Consider the following 19,981-nt stretch of genomic DNA (forward strand, 5'->3'; position numbering starts at 1 on the left):
CCTTTGCAAACAATCACTCAGTATCCAATAGCTATTTCAATCAACAATAATATTTTTTTTAAGATTTGTAAATATTATTAACTTATATTACAGTAAGTGGTAAAGCTGCATTACTGAACAGGGTTGGGCTTGGAGCTGTGAAGCCACGAGTGCAAACCTGGGTTTAGTCTGTCTCAGTCAGAAAGTGGACAGGTCTGTCTGCCTGCTTTCCTGTCTAGAGTCTGAAATTTATTAGTAGTTACAAAGTGTTCATGCTGTGATGATCATTTAAAGGTAGAGATGGCCTTCTGCTTGAGGAAGTGTTTGTGACATGATTAATTCAAAGATAAAGAATGTGGCAAAAGTAATCAATGTTACAAATATTTCACTGCTAACAATGGTTTAAAAAAAAAGTGCTTTGCAAAAAAAAAAAAAATCCACATACCACAAACTGTTGAAATTCTTCAATAGATTGTTATAAGTAGCTAACACCTTCAGGAGCTGGGATATGCCAGGGGAAATATAGGCTAAATTCATTGGATAATCTCATTTGTGAAAAGTCATTTGTTCTGCTCCACTAACCTTGTTTAATATTTATCTTAACCATATCACCCACAAGTGACAGGGGCTCAGCGTTTGTAGGCAGTGTCACTAGGTACAGCCGTATCCCTGCACAGGCAGATAAAAATCCGCGCACTCTCCTGGGCTTTTTCTCTTGTTCTGGAAAGAATTACCTTAGTAGCCTCAACGATGCCTATATGTCTCTGATGGGTGTTGTTTGCACTCCTGAGCACCTGGCAGAGGAAGTGTAATCATCACTCAGCTGTTGTGCAGACTTACAGGATCCCATCTCACTGTAACGCCTCAACCCTTTCCAGTCTGGGAGGGCTGCCTCTCAGCACCACCTGAAAGGAGGCGTTCAGGTGGAGCAATAATGATCCCTGGTTTCTCATCACTGTTGCTGCTAGAGTTCCTCTCTACAAACCTTCTGCATCAGCCTCCTGGGAAGCCGGGGGTTTGCAGCATTTATAGCTAGTGTGGACAAGGCACGGCACTGCAGGGATCTACTCTGTTTCAAAGGAGAACGTGGAGAGCACCTGATCTGGCAGAGTTGCCTCTGTGCAACCTGGGAAGAGACCTCCTCTGACTTTGGTGGAATTTTTTTGGTGTGCTTGGGCCATAAATGGCCACATGACACTTTTCCACCTGGTTTCTGCAACCTCTTGGGCCTGTGAAAGCAAACACATGTTGCATCTCTTCCATTCTGCAGGAGAGCAAAGGCATGACTTGGCTTTTCCATCCCTGTTTCCATTTATGAGCTCATTTATCCCATCTATCTTTCTCCAACATCGAGTCCTGATTAGGCTGAGCAGGAACACAACAGGCTTTCTTTCCCACAGGAGGCTCTTTTTGACCTTCCTTTCCTCTCCTTGTCTGACAAATTGTGGGAGCTGACCCACATCTCAGAGGCTGCAGGGATAATTCAGTCCAGCCCCATCCTGGCAGGCAGCTGTCTCTGCAGCCCTTCCCTGCTGCTCTGCTGGTTGAGAACAAGTGGCTGGGACATCTCGAGCTGGCCCTTGGCAGGGTTGGGTGCAGGCGTTCAGGTTAAATAAGAACCAGTGCTAACCTTTGCCCCAAACCCAATCTGGCCGGGAGGATGGGCTCTTCTGAAATCAGCTGGTTCTGCAAGGCAGACAGTGATGAATTGGAGAGGTTTCTTAAATCTCACCATGCCTGCCTCTCCCATCTGGGAAGGGGATGGTGAAGGTACCAGATGGAGTGATGCTCCTCTGCGGTGAACATCTTAGTGTTCAGGTTCTTTGTAGCAGCATACTCGCTTACTGAGCAAGGTGCACGTGGCATGGTGTGTGACTCTGGTCTTACCTGGATGATAGGCATGACTAGAACATGGAAAACCCGCTTGGATATCTTCTTTTGAGTTATTTTCCATGAGGGAATTCCTGTATCTATCCACTTTCCCTCAGCAGAGCTGAGCAGTTTCTAGAATGCATCTTCCATCTTCTTAACACGTTCTTTGGAAGGCAATTCACAGGGACAAACCCCTCAAATGTCGTTAGGAGGTACAAACAGTTGTCTTCAGTGGCCTGTATTACACTGCCATACCCTTGGAAAGCAGCACATTTACATAGCACAGGATCTTTTTGCTATGCACAGAGAAATAATCATGAAGAACCTGTCTTTTTAAGAAAAAGCAGAGGTTTCTGACATGCCTTTTTTCTGCTGTTGGGTTCTTCACACAGCCATTTTCCCAAGTGCTGGCTACATTTCTCCCAGCATAAAACCACAATCGTGTGACCCAGTCCCTGCAGCATCTAGAGCAATGTCTCCACAGGCAGACCAGCAGCTTCAGAACTTCCTCCTCTTCCTCATCTTCTTCCCACCAGTCTGGTTTTAGCAGCCGTAGCCTTCACCCCAGGCTTAACATGGTGTAACAGGATCCTCTGGTGGGGGGAATCTTTACTGGCTGATAAAACCTTAACTGTTGTGAAATGAAAGCAGGTTCCCTTTGAAGTACACCTCGCATTACAGTTAGATTCTCTAGCCTCTATATTTTAACTACCAATAAAATGATTTATAAGCATAAAGGCCTGAGCCACCTTTAAGGCGGGGGAAGGGAAAGAATTGCTAACGTCATTAGCTGGAATGTATCTTCTTTTTTTCTGTGGGTGATAAATAAGGGGTAGAATCAACCTGTTTGGGCCATGAAATGTCCCTTCCTCTGCACGGGAAGATAAATCCTATCAGTTTCTTTGTGGAAGGTTTCAGTGTATTTGTGGCTGGATTCTCCAGCCAGTCTCTGTTAGGAAGCGCTACATTTAAGCATGTAGTTGTGAATTTTATTGGTGTATGTGTATTTACTATTATTATCGTTTATTATTTGTTTTGATACGATGCTTCAGCCAAGATAGGGATCTTGCTGTGCTGGGCATGGTGCCTACTGGCAGTTAAAGAGAGCCTCTTATCTTAGATGGCTGATTGCTGAAATAAACCAAAATGTAGGAAAATGGTTTTTATCCTCCATTTAGAGGTGGTGATCTGATACCCGTGTTGTGCAAGGAGCAAAATTTGTCGAATGCAGCCATGCTTCCACTGACTTCAAATCAGAAAAGCAGTAGCTTTCCTGAAGTCACAGAAGGTGCCCGTAGCATAATTAAGAACTGACTGACTTTCTCTGGTGGGAGTCCACTGTCTTGAAAGTTAGCTTTCTTTTCTTCACGTGCCCATTGTAGACCAAGACACCCCAAGAACAGCCAATGCACAGGCCTTTTTGGTCAACCCTACCTGGATTTAAAAGGATCCAGAGCATCCTTTTATCTCCCTCTAAAAAATAAAGGAACTACACACCGTTAACTGGATGTGGAGAAGCAAGACAGGAGGAGTCATACATGCATGTGTGAACTTTAATTCTGAACAACAGATGCAAACGTGTATGTTGGTGTATGGACAGCAACAACCTCACGTGGTGTAACATAAGACAACAGAAATATTTTCGAAGTTGTTTTGATCATATGTTAGCCAAGCCAACTGACAAACCACCACAAGGGAGCTGAGTGCTTGCGGGGATGTTGGAGAAACGTGTCCCGTACTAGAGCATCTTGCTCCACATGTTTCTTCTGAACTTCTAATCCTGAGTGGATTTGCCAGCATCTGGCTCTTGGTTATAAAAAAAGAACTTTCCCACCCTTTGCGATGTCAGAAGTGTGTCAGAAATCACTAGAGTGGCTTTTACATTCTTGGAGTTCAATTTCAATTTTTCTTTCCCTTTTGATTCCTGCATTCATAGCTGCTTGGTTATGTTTTCCCTTCAGGTGTTTGAATTTTATATGTCCTTCTCAGCACTGAGATCCTTTTTTTTTGGAGTGAAACCTCTTCCAGCCTGGGACTGGGCCTTTCTCTGGAGAGAGGAGGTTTATTTATCTCCTTATGTTCAGCTAACAGAAATATTCAGACAGTTTTTATGACCTTAAGTGTGAAAGTGGAAGCAAATTATATGAGAGGAGGAGCCAAGCTCTGTATCCCTAATTCAAGGCATGAATTACACATACTTGCATGCATGAGAAAGAGACAGGACTGTCCAGTTTGCGTGACCAGAGCAAACAAAAAGTTATTTATTAAGTTGTGTTGCTCATTGCTCCTAGAAACTGTGCCACGGATAGGATTGTATAAGAGTTGTGAAGTGCTACAGACCTTAACGTTCATTCATTTCTCTCTCCTTAACTCTGTCCTAGATTTTGCTAGCAACTCTTGGTGCCAAAAATGGACACAGAGACTCTGACCTGCATGGACTTTGTTGATCAATGCAGATCGGATGTAAGCTGACCTATTTCTGTCACGCTTTTGGAAGGTGCTAAGAGGTTATGCTGCTTCAGCCAGTAGTGCAGTAGGAAGAGGTCTGTAAAAAGATGTGTTTGGTGCCAAGGACCTGACATCAGCACTGTATACATTTCAGGGGGCTTAATTTAGACCAACTCTTCCAAAGAAAACTGGGCTTTTTTTGTTTTCACTGTACATGGATGTAAATAACAGCGTGAAGTGAAGGACTCTGCAGGGCTAGGTCCTTCCTAGCCACTGCCAGCAGGTCACACAGAGCTATGATTAGCAGGTTTTAATCAAACTGTTTCCACAGCACACTAGTAGATGAGTAACACATCGAAAGAGCAATAATAGGCTGTGATGCAGAGAACCTCACAGAAATCTGTGTGTGAAGCTCAGTGCGTGCTCATTTTTGTGGCAAGCACACTTTAGTGCATGTGGACTGAGAGCCAACACTCCATTAAAGAAGCAGTCCTCAGCGAAAACATGCTGCCTTGCTGCCTTGTCGTGCCAAGTGAATTGTATGCACCCACAGGTGCCAATAAGAAAAAGGCAAACTAACAAGTGACCTTTTACAGGGAAACTCAATTTAAAGGCCAGAGAAGGATACCCACTTGGAGATTTGGATCATGTCTGAAGTGCAAGGTGCATCAGACTAAAGTTCTGATGTATCTAGGGAAGAGACTTTTGTTTTGGTTCACAAGATGTGGGGACAGTTTGGACTGTAGTGCCTCAAACCCTTGTAACCCCAGCTTCTGACCTGACATTGAGCAGCTTGGAAGCCTGATGGAGGATATTTTTCCCCCCAAATGCTTTACACTCTTGATTTTTGCTCCATTTTTTCTTGTTGCTGTGAAATTTAATCGTGTTTTCTAGCCCTTTAGGCCTCACAAAGTCCAGCAGCTGCATTCTCATCTGGCTTGAAAGCTTATCCGCATACTTCTGAACCCCAAACAGGGATCGGGCCTGAGAGCCTCTCTGATTAAATGAAGTAAACCAAGCCCAAGAGACAGCTTGAGAAGCCCTTTCCACTATGCAGAAGGGAGATTGCCCATGATAAAACACATCAGGGCAGTCAAATACATTTAGAACAATCTCCCCTTGAGTCTTACAGGTAAACTAGCACTGTAGGAAACATGAGCCCAGCTTTGCACATGCATTAATACTGGGTTTATTTTAATGCACAGAGATTTAAATTGGCTGCAGTACAATTCTAGTGCACACTGCAGTGCCTCTTGCAAGGAGAATGTGTCTTAGCCAACAGACAACGGTGATTTGCTGCAGTACAGAGAAGCTAAGAAAACCCTGTATTCCCTCCGGTGTGGTTCTATCTATTTAGCTTGTCTAACATAGAAACCATGATGCTAATCTGTCTATTTATCCCTCCTAACAGTGCAGCCGTGTTGCTATTATGGTACTTAATCCTTCAGCATAATTCACATAGTTGTCAGATAACAAGGCAGAATGGCCAGGTGGTAGCAATGCATCTATTCAGTATGGACTCTCTCGGAATACACAGGCTAAATTATTCCTCTTCATCTCATGCTATGGCTGATAGCACCCTCCCATGCTCTTAGCGGTATGTAACAATTTTAAACGCATGTATCTTCACCCAGGAGACAGGGCTGTAGTAGTACTGTCATTTGGGAGAAAGGAAACTGAGGAATGGCGACAAATACTCGCAAAATCTGTGTCAGGCAGCAACTTGAACCTATTTTTGGCCAGTGGTGTAATTCAAGGTGTGTTTCCATCAGCAGCCCAGAGCTCACACGTGGTCTTTCCTCTCCCCATCAGGTGTGGTTCAGCAACCGAAGAGCGAGATGGCGCAAACAAGCGGGAGCGAACCAACTTGCAGCTTTCAATCACCTGTTGCCGGGGGGCTTCCCGCCTACAGGAATGCCGACTCTCCCCCCGTACCAGCTGCCGGACTCCACCTACCCAACAACCACCATTTCCCAAGGTGAGCACCCATTTGCCTGCGCTGCTCCTCTTTTCTTGCCCTGCATCATCCCATTGTCCCTTCGCTTTCTGATTTGTGACATCCCACTGAGGCTCTTGTAATATATAGGTGGTTTTTCTTTAGTTGGGAAGACCAGGTTTTTCCTCAAGTCAATGGAAACTCCACAGTTTTCTCCTCTGTCTCATGGTCCTTTCTGCTGGACCAATGTTGTCTCATGACTGTAGTGCTGCTCAGCTTTAAAGTGATGAGCAGCAGATCGTTATAAAGTGAGTATCATGTAGGTGATCTCTTGTTCTAGATAAAACTCCATAGTGGAGTTCAGGGAAGGAGTATTGCTAATTCCAGTTGGCTTTGCCCTTGGTTTTTACAAAGGAATTTATGGATTCTGTCTGTTAAGAGAAAATGATGATATTTCATCCCAGGTTTGCATATTTTGTACTGTCACATGATATGCTTGTGTTCAGCTGGAGCACAGAGGTGGTGGGACCCCGAAGCTGAGATCAGGACAGGCATACCATCAATCCGTGCTTCGCACAGTCCCAGCTGTAACACCCCACCACTGCTCACCTCTGAATGCTCTCTCCACAGATGGGGGAAGCACTGTACACAGACCCCAGCCCCTGCCGCCATCCACCATGCACCAGGGAGGGCTTGCTGCAGCCGCCGCTGCTGACACCGGCTCTGCCTATGGGGCCCGACACAGCTTCTCCAGCTACTCGGACAGTTTCATGAATGCAGCAGCTCCTGCCAACCACATGAATCCTGTTAGCAATGGCCTCTCTCCACAGGTATGTGACCCGTTTCCATTCTCTTTCTTTGGCTGACAGTATTTGGCTGGTTCAGATCCTTTGAGAACAGGGCAAGCTTCAGGCTATCACAGTGTATTATGGTTAACAAGGGAGTTATTGTTATTGTCACAAATTCTTGGAGGCAGCCTAGTTAAAGCAATTAGTTAATTTATCAGCAGTATCTCTATCCTGAGCTCAGCACTGTATTGCCAGAGCATTTTTATCCTGTTAGTTCCTATGTTCGGGTTAGCACACTGTAATCACAAACACCAGGACCTAAAGCATTGGTGTTTGTCTTCTCAGCCCTCCAAAAGAATTCTAGTGCAGGTGTGGGCCCTTTGAGTGTGGATATTAGCCTAATGACAGCACGCTCGACCTTTTTAGTTGCTTTTTGCAGGCTCCCTTTTGAAGCAGTCCATGATTTGTGGGCAACTCATTTAGAGATTAGCTGAAGCCAGCTTGTCCAAGTCTGGAACGTGAAAGTGCCACAGATCTGAGCTTCCTCAAAACACAGAGATGTAGATCTAGGATTTAGTTTTGAGAAAGTAATTGTCATGCAAACAACTCTGCTAATGCTTTCCACAAGGTCAGAATAAGAGGTGTAGGTAAGCTTTAAAGGAGGAAAAGATATATTTCACACACAGGCGTGTGTTTTAAGTTTACCAGGTAACAGCCACAGCCTCCCCATGTAATACATCCTTGATTTTAAAATCACTGCCTGAGCTCAGAATAGAGCGCCCATGACCTGACTCTGGGACCCGTGCTCTAAGCCTCAGCGCAGCTGCCTTCTGAAGTGCCCTGTCCCAGGTTTGATCAGATTGCTGCCAATTGTGTACATTGCTTTTCAGTGCTGCATGTGACAGAGAAGCAAGGCTCAGCAGTGCAGAGAGGTTAAACCTCCAGCACCAGCAGGTCTAGAGAGAGCAGAGCCTGTGCTATGTGTGTGTTATGGCAGCGGACTTACGTTCCTGGCCAGTGAGCTCCACTGAAGTCAGTGGAGATGCCAGGATGTATGCCACCTGAGAATACAGCCCACTCTCTATCACTGTCCTGGGATAAGAATTCTAATTTTCTGTCACCTCATTAGATAAAGCCTTCAACCTTCTCTTTGATTTACCTGATGTAATCTGTTTTCCAAATGCACATTTGCTTTTAAGTGGAACAAGGCACGTATTGTACGCTTAAAATTAACAGCAAGGACTCATATTCAGGTGGTGCCTGCCATCCTGAAGGGGTACCAAATGCATTTTACTTTTGCTGTCAGTCACTTGTGATATATGGAGACGTATGAAGCGTGCTTTAGCCGTTGTTTCAGAGTGGCCAGTAACACTATTTAAGACAGGAAGTGCAAAATAATTTGAAACTACAAGGAGAAATTAGGTAGGCATCTGAAATGAAAAGGCTACAACTGTTTAGAGAGGAGTCCAATAAACGGGGACATCAGAGAGGTATATAGATTTTAAGGTCCAATAGCTCGTGATCTCTCGAGTGTGAAAACACACATTGAGTGTCAATGGAAAGAGGGAAATTTTGCAGCTTCTCTGAAATGGTATAAAAATCCCACTTCTAGCTTTGAATGGTCACGAGATGGAAAATGTAAAAGTGTGACTGGCATGAGGCTGAATATTGCCTCAAACAGTGTAATTTGTGGGGGAAATAGGGAGACATCTTTCTGACAAGGGATTTCTAATAGCACTGGGCTTGGGAGATAGGCATATAGTATGGAATTCAAAGGCAGACTGCAGGTTAGATGGTCCAGGGCACGTGATTAATTCAGATTATCACAAGTGCAATTTAGCACCATAGAATAAGTTAAGGATGAGATCTGTGTGATAAGCTGCACAAGCAGTAGACATATACAAGTCCATCATGCAATTTCCATTTCTGTAGCTTCATCATCTACTTACTAGTCCTGCTCACTAAATCAGAGGCTCATTGAAATGACCAGACCAACGCTTTTTCTATGCTTATCCCTATCCCAAATTACCCTGCCCCCAGGCTCAGGCTAGGGGAAGATAGAGTCCTGAGCCAATAAGCCCTTTGTACGGGAAAAAGAGGATACATTATCTGGCAGACCTGAAGAAAAGACAGCTTTGCACCCCCAAGAAGGGGAGATTCCCATTTTCCTAATGCTTTTAATCATGTGAGGGCCAAGATATCAGCATATAAATTCTTCTATTTCTTTTGTGTATAGAAAGGCTAACCCAGGTTATTTTATGACTGCTTTATATTTACTTATCATGCTACCTTCCTGCCTTCCTAAGCCCTCTGCTGTTCCTAGTGGAGGGATGCACGAAATACTCCTAACAGCACGCATGAGAACTCTTAGATGTCCTCTTTTATGTACTGGCGTGGCTAAGAGTTTTGTGAGGTCTCAGTATGGGATGCTTCTCCGTACATAATGCAGCTATTCCCCGACATTACAGGTAAAACCCATTGCACCTCAATCCTCTCATCCTCCTGTACAGCTATCTGCGGTATCTGGTTGCTCTCTGCAGGGGTAAATACCAACTGCAGGAATGGAGGGAGTTCAGGAGACAGGAAAAAAAAATTGGGAACTTAAAATGATGGCTGTTTGTCTGAGCTGCAAACAGACAGTTCTCTGGTTTCATCCCTTAGCAGCAGCAGGAGGGAGATTTCTTTGCAGTTTAGACAAGGAGGTGGGGGCCAGCCTGGCCAAGAGCTCCCAGCATTTGCTGCCGCTCGGCACGCTATCCAGTTACCCCAGGATTGGGTGTCCCAGCCAGAATCCACCAGACGGGCTCGGTGCTGGCAGCTGAAATTCTAGAGGAGAAGTGTGGCATTTCCATTCTCACAACAGAGAAAAGGGGATTACGTTTGGCCACTGTGGGCTCAGTCCCCCACGCACACACGTACTTTAGTCCTCCCCCTCCTGACAGAATGAGCAGACACCGCTGCAAGTTTTACCCAGCCTTCACTTGGGAAATGGCCCATTTCTCGCTTGTTTTCCAGCCTGAGGCACACGAAGCCTTGTGCCTGTCCAGCTCTGCTGCTGGATCCCCAAAGCATTTCCCACGCGCTTTCCCCGGTGTCAAGGCTGTCCTGCCTCTGTTCCAGACCTGAGGAGTGAGAGGTCAGCTGGGAGGTTTTGTCTTCAGCTACTTCATCCCGTGATGATGTTTTTTGTGACAGTTCATAAAAGAACACCAACTTGGTTGTACAATGGATAGTCCCATGTGATTAAACCACTACCTGGCATGATCTTTCATGTCATACTCATTCCTAGACCTTAGCGAGAGACCTTAGGGTAACCAGAGCAGTGATTTGTGATGGGTTTGTGCTGGGGCAGCCTTTTTAAGAGAGAGATTTTGCTCTGACTGTTGCCTGTTTGAGAAAGTCAACTTCACAGGCTGGCCAGCTGCAGCCAGATGAGTCACCCTGCATCTGTCAGGATGCACTTGGTGGCTGCAGCAGTCATGGATGATCAGAAGGTAGCTCAGTACTGGGGAGCCAGAATGTGCAGCAGTGAGGTTGCCGTTGCTCCCCAAAGGTCGTGTGGGTTAGCAGCAGCTGTCACAGATTCAGCTGGGCTGACTCAGTGGCTCATAACTGCCTCCAGGCTGGCAGTCATGCCTGTGCCAAAACTCAGCAAAGATGTGGACTCCTGAAGCAAAGTTAAATTTGAAGAGTGAGTAACTGGTTAGCAGTCATACAGAGTATGATTTCCAGCCCTGGAGCTTCTGTCTCGTCTTTTCTCACAAGAGTGGGTTGTAAAAACAAGTGTGGGTGGGTGGGATCTCATAAATACATTGTAAATATTTCCAACTCATTTTCATCCCACATAGGAATCATTTCCCATTTCTCTGAGAATACCTATCAACCTCAATGAGGACAAGGCCAGGCACCAAGGCTTCCTCAGCTAGCTCCTGCTTCACACTGTCAACGAGAACAAACTTTGCATCTCTTGGTTTTGAAGTTCAGGCCTGTGCTAGCTGAGTAGTGCCCCTCACTGTGGCTGGGATAAGGCTTGTGACAAATAGCACAAAATAGTGCTTATCTCAGTATTAAGCCCCGTTACATCCTGAGGAGCATCTGACAGTCCTTCAAGAAATGTGTATGCTGCAGTGCAGGCTGAGGTGGGAGGAAATTAGGTGAATTAAGCAGTACATTACAAGTCAACATAAAGAGAAAAGTGAGGGCCACATTTGACTCTGCCTCTGCCATTTGTGATGATGGGAGGATCCCCGGGTGCTTTTCAAACGGCAAAGAAGTAGCACCATACTGTATTCTGGGCTGCTTTCATCACTAGCACATCTCTTCTGCCTTTTAAAATGTCTTTGTGGTTTTTAGGAGCATTTTGCCCACTGCTTCACCTCCTAAAATTTCTGCAGCCTTTTTAGATCCAGGTCTGTATCTTAAATGTGTCTGACCATTCCCTGTAGCATGTTCAAGTTGTGCAAGGGGTTCTTCAAAAGCAAAAGAATATTAGTTTGTTGCAGGTGGCCCCTGTGTAGCTGGAGAACATACTAAGATATAGTTAAGAGTCAGGTGTTTCTGTACTTTCATAACATGTTATTTCTGAGACCTTTGAATCTTTTAACAAACCCACAGGATCACCCAGAGATTAAGACAATTCCAGAAATATGAAGAGCCAAGAGAAACTTGTTCACAATCTTGTATTTGTTGCTTTAATTTTCTCAGGGCTTTCGCTGGCTTTTTTTTACTCCATGAGCAAATTCATTTCCAGTGTAGTGGCAGTATCTGAAGGTTGGAGCCAAATTTTACAATTTCTGGTTTATCACCATTTCTTGATAGTGTTCCTGGAGGGACACTTGAGGCACAGGTCAGGCTCTGCCAACAAATTTACACTCTAAACTCAGAGATCTTCTTAGTCTGTACAACCATAGCACAATTCTGTTTTTCCTGACATCATCCCAGGGCTCCATTCTCTTCCACCATCCAGGTTATCAGGTTTTCCTCAGCCTCGTTGGGGTGGGATTAGAGATCATCTGAATCCCTGTCAGAGGCACACTGATCCTGGCAGAAGAATGAGAAGAGCCAGCTGAGCCCTTTTTTGGGGGGAAAACCTGGCAACTGGGAAGGACACGATGTTAGCTGGTGAGAGGGGAGCAGGCATTGCGGTGTCTGGCTCCAGCGAGACAGCGCTCCTTCCTTCAGTGACACGGATCCCTTCTGTCTGGTTCTTTTTTTTTCTTTTTCTTTCTCTTTTTTTTTTCTCTCTCTCTCTTTTTTTTTTTTTTTTTTTTTTTGTCGGAGACACTGTGCCTATAATAAGCATTCAAAATGAGTCTTGCTGGGCCAGGAGAAGGGGAGGGGAAGAAAGAGGGGGAGGAGAGGATGAGATTTGGGGGGGGAGGGGGAAAGGGAGGAGGGGGTTTAAATAGCAAAGAATTAGAAAAAAAAAATCTGATGCAAATCACTAGTAGAGAGAAAATTATGTGCAATTACCCAAGCGATACTGGGCAGCCGTGCCCACCCCAACCAACAAGATCTCATTAACAAGCAGAAAATAAGATTGAAATGGTGTGTAAAAGAGCTGAAAAATGAATTTGAATGCTGCATTTGTCCACAATTACCCCCTCGTTCACACATATTTTATTGCAATTTTTTTATTATTCTTAATCTTTCCATCCCTCAAAGCAGATTGGGAACATCCTGGCATTACAGTTGCTGAGGGAGGAAGCATTAAGGATTCCCCGTTTCCCTGAAAGGAGACCCTTCTCTCGCTCGAATTTTAAAGGGTTGGTTTTGGACGGATAAGGATTCATTTCTCCGGCTTATCTTAGTGTAGGAACATGTTCTTCTAATATTCTTTAACCTCTGACGCTCTTGGGTGCCACCCCACACGAGGGCTTTTCTTTAACCTTGTCTCCTGGGTTCCTTTACCTCCCTTTTCCCTCTTTCTTTCCACTTTCTCCTACCCTCCTTTTCCACTCCAGTTTTTTTCATGTCATTTCTGCCCTCTTCCCCCCATGCTGCCTCCTCCACGTTCCCCCTGCAGCCCCATCTCTCTAGAGGACCATGATTCCCTCAAATGAAGTGTCTGCCCTTCAGAAAGTGGCTGCTGTCCCTTTTCAGCATTGCAATTATTCCTCGCACCCTGTTTCTTTCCCAGTGAGCTGTCTTCAGCCTCCCCACGACCTTGCGGCAGATTGCACACAGCATTTTTGGAGAAGGAGGTGAACATGTGCTAAAATCCATGTCCATTTTTTGCCAGGGGGATGGAAAGGGGGCATGGGAGCTCCGGGTTTCTCTCTGGGAGAAACTGGCTCTGTTGAGACTGCGTTGGCGTTTTCCCTCGCTTGGTGTCAAATGCAGCTCCATCTCTCTAAACTTTTAACCTATGTGTCCCAGGAAAGCTGGTAGTTTTTCCACTAAAGTTTCTTGCTTTCTTTTTTTTTTTTTTATTTAACCAAACAAAGCCCATCTGCTCTTGTCAATTAGACGCCTCTGCTCCCAGCAACGGGAAAAGGGGAGAATGGAACATTTTTCTCATGTGAAAATAGATACGTATTTATTTCCCTGATTCCTAATGACTCTGTTTCTGTGAACAAAGGAGTAGAGTGGGAAGGGGGAAATTCATATCTGATGGGCCAATTCACTTTCTGTCAGTCTTGAGGTTTCATGAGTTTCCTTGATGGATTTGGATGCTCTGGTCCCACTGAAACCTGATTAGAAACAACTAAACCAGAATCTTATTACCTTAACCCTAACTCTAATGCTCTGGGTGGCACAGATTGCATTTATTCCTATGTGATTTCCACTCCAGACATTGTTCTCTATGTATATTACTGTGATATTAAAATATTAGAAACACTGAAAGATTTCAGAGCAAATAGTTGGTTCCTGAGCCTTGAATTCGATAGGAGCTTTGTCATTCCCTTTGATGGGTCCAGGGTCAGCCCCTGTGGTACTACTGCACTATTTGTAAACTCAAATGTCAGAAGTAGTCAAATTGGGGAGAAAGGGGAATAAGGAGAAAACAGGAGAAGAAATACAGGAAAAAAAAAAAAAACAAACCACCTGAGGAGAATGACGAGACTGATGACAGCAGGAAGAAGAAATGGAGGGAGGTGTGAAAGTGTCTGATAAGCCCCCAGACGGTGGAGCAGGGAGCATGTATTTAACATACCCTGGACTAAGACACGGAAATCTGTACCCATAAATCTTTAAATATCCCTTCCCACCCAGACCCTGCTACCCACTTATGGGGTGGTGGGAGCAAAGCCAAAGCAGGGTGGATGGAACAGGCATTGCAGGGGCTGTAATTCCTGCTGAAATCCAGACAGGACTGGTGGGGCTTTCAGCTCTGCTGAAGCACCTCTCCTCTGGGTCCTGTCTCCTTTCTACACCATGGAGGGTAAGAGGGACTTGGCCAGGAGACACAGACTTGGAGAATTCAAATGCAGGATTTGCCCTGCTTTATGATTAAATAAGGGAACTCGAGACAAGGCAGGCAGGGCGGATAGAGAAAATGAGAGATTAGCAATTAATGCAGCATCCAGCCTGGTGACTGGCATTTCTGAGCGACCTCTGGCATTCAGAGGCGAGTGTTTCACCGCATGGCTCGAAGAGCTGCAATAACCCAGGGACTAGGGAGCTGGTGCTGAGCCGTGAGAGGAATCAAGGGACCGCAGCAGGGAAAGGCAGCCCTGGAATGAGGGAAGTGAGATAGAGGGGAAGCTTAAAAGGGAGGAATGCAATAAAAGGAATAATTAGGATTCAGAGGCAGGGGCATGCACGCGTGCTCTCGCACGCCTGTGTGCACAAGGGCATCAATGTTCTGCGTGCACATTCTGCGTGTGCACACCAGTGTGTGTGCCCATGTGTTGTGTGTGCCTATTAAAATCGAGCAATGGTGTAACAGCTGTGCTCCAGCTGTGCCCTGGTTGTGAAAAGCCATCTATGATAGGAAAAATCTACAGCAACATACTTCGCAGTGGATCAGGCACTAACCCCAACCTGCCTCACTATTTTTTTTTTTTTTCCCACAAAGAAGGGTTGTGGAAAGTGTTTTAACTTCAGTGGGTGTGACAGAACAGCCGATATCCCATGCTGGGAAAGGGAGTGGGACAGTGTATCGCAGGTGTACGTGGGCCTATTGCTGTCCTTGCAAGCCTCAAGCCTGCACCACCTCAGGGAACACTACACACTGAAGATGGACACAAGATTGTGCATTGCTCAATCATTTTAGGGGGATATGCCATGATCTCCAGCTTTCCCAGAGCTAATGGATGCATTTTGAAAGGGGTCATTATTCTGTACAGTTTATTTTCTGTTTGCTTCATCATCTGTGTGCTAACGACAACAGAAATCCACATTCGCTCCCATCCCAAAGCCAGCCAGCTGCTGGGATTGCTGACAGATAGGTTGCATCATCCTGGGGTGCAAGTTGTGAGCAGGTCATTTTGGGACTAAGAGGACAGGGAGGACGTGGCGGGGGCTATATCCATCTCTGGAGCATTCTGGAGGACTGCTCAGAAGAGCTATTAGGTCCTGAAGCATCAGGAGAGGCTTATGGGGGAGATGTACCCTAAAAAGATGCTGCCCTGGTCTTTTGTGTGAGATGGAAGGGAGTTTGGGTACCGCATCAGCTTGCAGAGCGTTCATCTTGCCAACTCTCTTGATCCACTGCGTGTGGAGAGGGGAGCAGCATATGGCTGTGCAGTACGTCATTGAGCAGTTTGGGGTTACAGGGCTGCGCAGGGGCTTCTGTAGTGCACAGGGAGCATGCGAAGTGCAAAGGAGAGGGCATACAGCTGCGTGCGCAACCGAGCACTAATGGGGGGCTATCGGGTTGTGGGGTGCATGCCGCACGGGAGCTTCCCCCTCGCACAGTGGTGGATGTGAGGGAAGATGGCTTGGGTGCAGCAAGGCCTCCTGCTGCAAGATGCTGCTTCTTGCCTCCATCAGACAGGCGTGCACGAGATCAATTTACAGCAGGGGCTGAAGATCAGAAATCCTAGCAGGGTCTGGGGTGTGTGAGTAGTAAAGTGATCAAAGGTGCGGAGGGTCTTAGCTCGCTGCATTAAGCTGGAGTCAGCCCTTAAGCCTATCCAGTTTGAAGATGAGGGGGATCTTATTTCAGGGAATAAGTACCTGAAAGGGAATTGTGAGCCACGTAGGGGAAAGGGTAGGGAGCTGCTTGCCAAGCAGATACAAGAAAATCACAGGGACTGGTTTAAGAGAGGGAAAGAGGCAAGGCTGGCACCAAGGGGGTTGTTTTGGGGTAGGAATTCACCCACCAAGCCAGTGCAGAGCCGACATAGGGATGTCTGAGCAGCCCACGCTGCTCACCACAGGTCTTCAGTGCAATGCTTGGTCTGGGACCCACCGACACGTGGGGCCAAGCCTGGGTTGAGGTAGGCCCTGTGGGGAGCTCACCTGTTTGTCTGGGGGAATATTTGCGCTGCTGCATGCCCCACACATCCCTCCAGCTGCCCTTTCAGAGGGACACTGGCGGGGGGATGCTCCTGATGGGGAATGGGGAAGAGGGAAGGCAAAGTCTGCTGTTGTCTCTCTTTCCCCCGAGATCCAGAGCGGCAGAGAGAGCCCCTCACAGCCTCCTCTCTCTATGTCTCTCCCAGCTTTTCTTCTCCCACTCCCTTCCCTTCTTCCACTCCCTTCCCTTCTTCCTCCCTCTCCTCTCTCCTTCCATTTGATGTGGAGGAGAGCTGTCTGCCACTCGTGCGTCTGTACCGAGAAGGGATCAGAAGTTTCAGCGAGCGCTCGGCGCCTCTCCTTTGATCCATGTCCTGAGGCCTGCTTGACAGCGGAAAAAAAGCATGGAGACAAAACGACTCAGTCAAAGTGATTCCTGACAACTGTCTCCATGAGATAAGGAAGCTCTCTGTGTCTTGGGTGGTTTTTTTTTTTTTTTTAATACCGCCTCTCCGTTTCCATAAGAAGCGGAGTCACTTTAAACCAGAAGAGCCAGCCAACAGCCAAGCTGCACAGAGAACAGCCGAGCAGAGAGCGCCTGGCTGAGCTTTATCATGTTTCCTGTCTCCCTTTCCATTTCTTTCCCCCACCCTTTTTTTTTCTTTAAAAAAAACCCTCTTTTTCCCATTTTTCTTTCCCTTCTTTCTACATGCTGTGCTACCTTGCCACCTTACCCCAATGCTACCTCTAATTATGCAGTTGCAGAGAAAACCCAATGCCTTTGCAGGTGGCCAGGACATTATTCAGCTCAATCCCAACCACAGGGAAATGCCTGCCTTCCCCGCAAGGGGCTGGAGGGGAGAGAGAAAGCCCCGTATGTTATCTGACAATAACCAATCCTTTTAGGGATCGGCAGCAGGCCTCATTAATAGCAAGGCATTATACACCACTGGCCACTTAAGTGGTCCTTAGAGCTGTTCCCCTGCTGCTGAGCCCCAGATTTTTTATGATTGTTTTATTTTTCTTGCCTAGTTCATGTCATGCAAGGAGGTGTCCCCCCCCTTTCCCTTCTTGCCTTCAGGTTGCTTTCAGGAGTGAGTTTGCAAGGGCTCAGTGATGCTAATCCTCACTGGAGGATGCAGGACTCGGTGTGCGTGTTGGTTGGCACATTGGGGAGCAGGATACATGCCTTGGAAAGGGACTGTGCTTGCAGCCAGGTTGTCAGGGGCGTCCCCAAACACATGGGATCCCTCCAGGACAAACACAATGCGAAAGGGACAGGGAAGTGGCCTCAGACCGTTGTGCTGAGGGCAACCTGGCTTGGACATGCAAGACAGGACTGCTTAATCCAGGTGAGGAGCTGGAGGAAAGCAGACATGGCATGGCTCACCGTGCTCCTGCACTTCTCCATCCTCAACTTCATAAAGCTGGAGGGGACTTGGGATCTGCCTGAGATGACAAAGCTTGGCTTAGGAGTGGGCCTAGAGGGGGGCAGGTGGTTGACAGGCTGAGGGACCAGCCCTGTGCTCTGGCTGGCTCAGGTGATGGGGACAGGGATCAGAGTTCATCCCAGAAACACAGAGCCTCTTTGCCAGGGAGTTCCCCTTCCCCTCCACTAGCTGTAATTAGGCTATTGTTGCAGCTTTTGCTGGGAAGACAAACTCTATTAACATGCAGGATAGGGGGTGGAGGGGAGCGAGGGGGGACACACGGAGGGAGAGATTCCCTTCCCCCCAGAACTGCGCTGTGCTGCACTGATAAACAGTAAATATCGGGGAACAGGATTTCCACATTATCTGAGCGCGGCAGAAAATCAAAATTTCAGTCTAAATCCGAGGAGACGAGGCTCATAAGCTCCTCCAGCTGATACAGACGCCGAGCCCAGCCGGCAAGGCTCAGGAGGCACAAAATAACATTTTTTCATTCAAAAAAAAAAAAAAAAAGAAAAAAGAAAAGAAAAGAAAGGAAAATAAAGAATGAATGAGAGGGGAAAAGCAAGAAATATTTGGGGGCTGACTGCAGGAAAGGAAGAAGTGGTGCAAAGTAGAGCATTGTCTGATGTTGCAACCTTTTTCTGATGAGGAAATAAATACCTGGGTGTATTGGGGAGGGGGTTGGACACTGCCCATCCAATGAACTTTCCAATTGGCAGCTCTGGCTCAGCAGAGTGTTGCTTGGGGATCGACCTGTAGGACACTAACAGCTGCCGGAGGATGATGGCAAACCTTTAATTAGCGATTAGAGTGCACAGCTGAGCACAAATCCAGCCCTGAATTAGGAGCCACATGGGGTCTCCCTGACCCTAAAAGCCAACACCGGATTCAGCAGCTCTGTTGGGCGTGGGTCCACCAGCTCTAATGAAGCTCTGGGCCATGCGTGCTGCTAATAGCATCTCTGCCCTGCTCCGGCCTGGCAGACAGGGCAGGAGCCATCCCAGGTGGGCACCGATTCCTGCTATGGGACTTGCAGGCTGCAGCGAGGAGGGGGGCACAGGGTTCCCTAAAAATGAACAGCAGCGGTGAGAGCAGGTCAGTGATGCAGGAGAGCTGGGCTGGAGGTGGCCACTAACGCTGCAGTGAGAAAGGGACATGGTTCTGCCTGCTTCTACAGGAATTTGCTCTGCCTTAGTTTGTGGCATGGTTTCACAGTGCCTTTTGCTCTCCCAGGGACCAAGGTGGTTTCAGTGCCAGACAGAGCAGGTATTCTAAGGAGTTCAGTTTAGCTACTTGCTGTGTCCCAGACATTTTTGCATCCTTGGCTGGATCCATGCTGTTTCCTGATCTTCCTTGCATTGGAGACTCCATAAAAGCATTTCTTGCAGCACAATCCATAGCTCCAGGTTTTTAGACCAAGGAAACATGGTTCAGCCACATTTCTGTACAGCACCAGAGGCTCTGAGCTCTCCCTAGGGATTTTAGTCAACACTGCTTGGAGCAATGAAGAAGAAAAAGCAGGCACTAGTTGCAGAAAATACTTCCTTGGTTTCTGTAGCAGCCACTTCTGTCCTCCTGCTCTCATCACCAGGCCACGGGCTCATTATACCTCTCAAAACAAATAAATTCCTTGCTCTGAGCTGCTCCCTTAGCTCTCAGTCTCTGCCCAGCTCCCATGAATATCCATTCCCCTTTCCCTACCTCATTTCCATGACCATCTATAAAGTGGCATCTTTCATGCAAAGAATTTTAGGGTCTGTGTTCCAGCTCCAGCAGGTTTCTAGCAGAAACTCTGTCCATACCATATAGATCCAGGGGCCTTTGGGGGAGCTGAACTGAAGTATTAAGGTTTCTCACAGGCAAGACTTAAGGCTCTTGGTAACTTCAATGCTTGAGTGACTTCTGCTGCCGAGGAAAGGAGAGGTTTTTATTTCAGATGAGGAGGAAGCAGGTGTAACAGATTCCTGTTGGGAACATCAGTGTCTTTTGTACTGGCAAACTGACTTGCACTTGTTAGAGTGTGGAAACTTATAGGATGCTGCAGCTTGGCATTGGGTGTCCCAACCCCTTTGCACTGTTGCGAACTTGTTCTGTATTGTTCTCTCTTCTCCTCAGTATTG

At 46.7% G+C, this 19,981-nt stretch overlaps 1 protein-coding gene across 4 annotated transcripts in view; it reads left to right on the forward strand.

Moving 5' to 3' along the window:
• PAX7 (paired box 7) overlaps positions 1 to 19,981 on the forward strand; it is a 100,410-nt gene that overhangs the window by 57,301 nt on the left and 23,128 nt on the right. For all 4 annotated transcript variants that reach the window (XM_037380729.1, XM_037380728.1, XM_037380731.1 and 1 more), the window contains exons 6-7: positions 6,112 to 6,277; positions 6,866 to 7,065. In XM_037380729.1, coding sequence (XP_037236626.1) covers positions 6,112 to 6,277; positions 6,866 to 7,065 — 366 coding nt within the window. The remainder of the gene's footprint in view (positions 1 to 6,111; positions 6,278 to 6,865; positions 7,066 to 19,981) is intronic.

The sequence above is a fragment of the Falco rusticolus genome, chromosome 3 (genome assembly GCF_015220075.1).
Source record: "Falco rusticolus isolate bFalRus1 chromosome 3, bFalRus1.pri, whole genome shotgun sequence".
Lineage (NCBI taxonomy): Eukaryota > Metazoa > Chordata > Aves > Falconiformes > Falconidae > Falco > Falco rusticolus.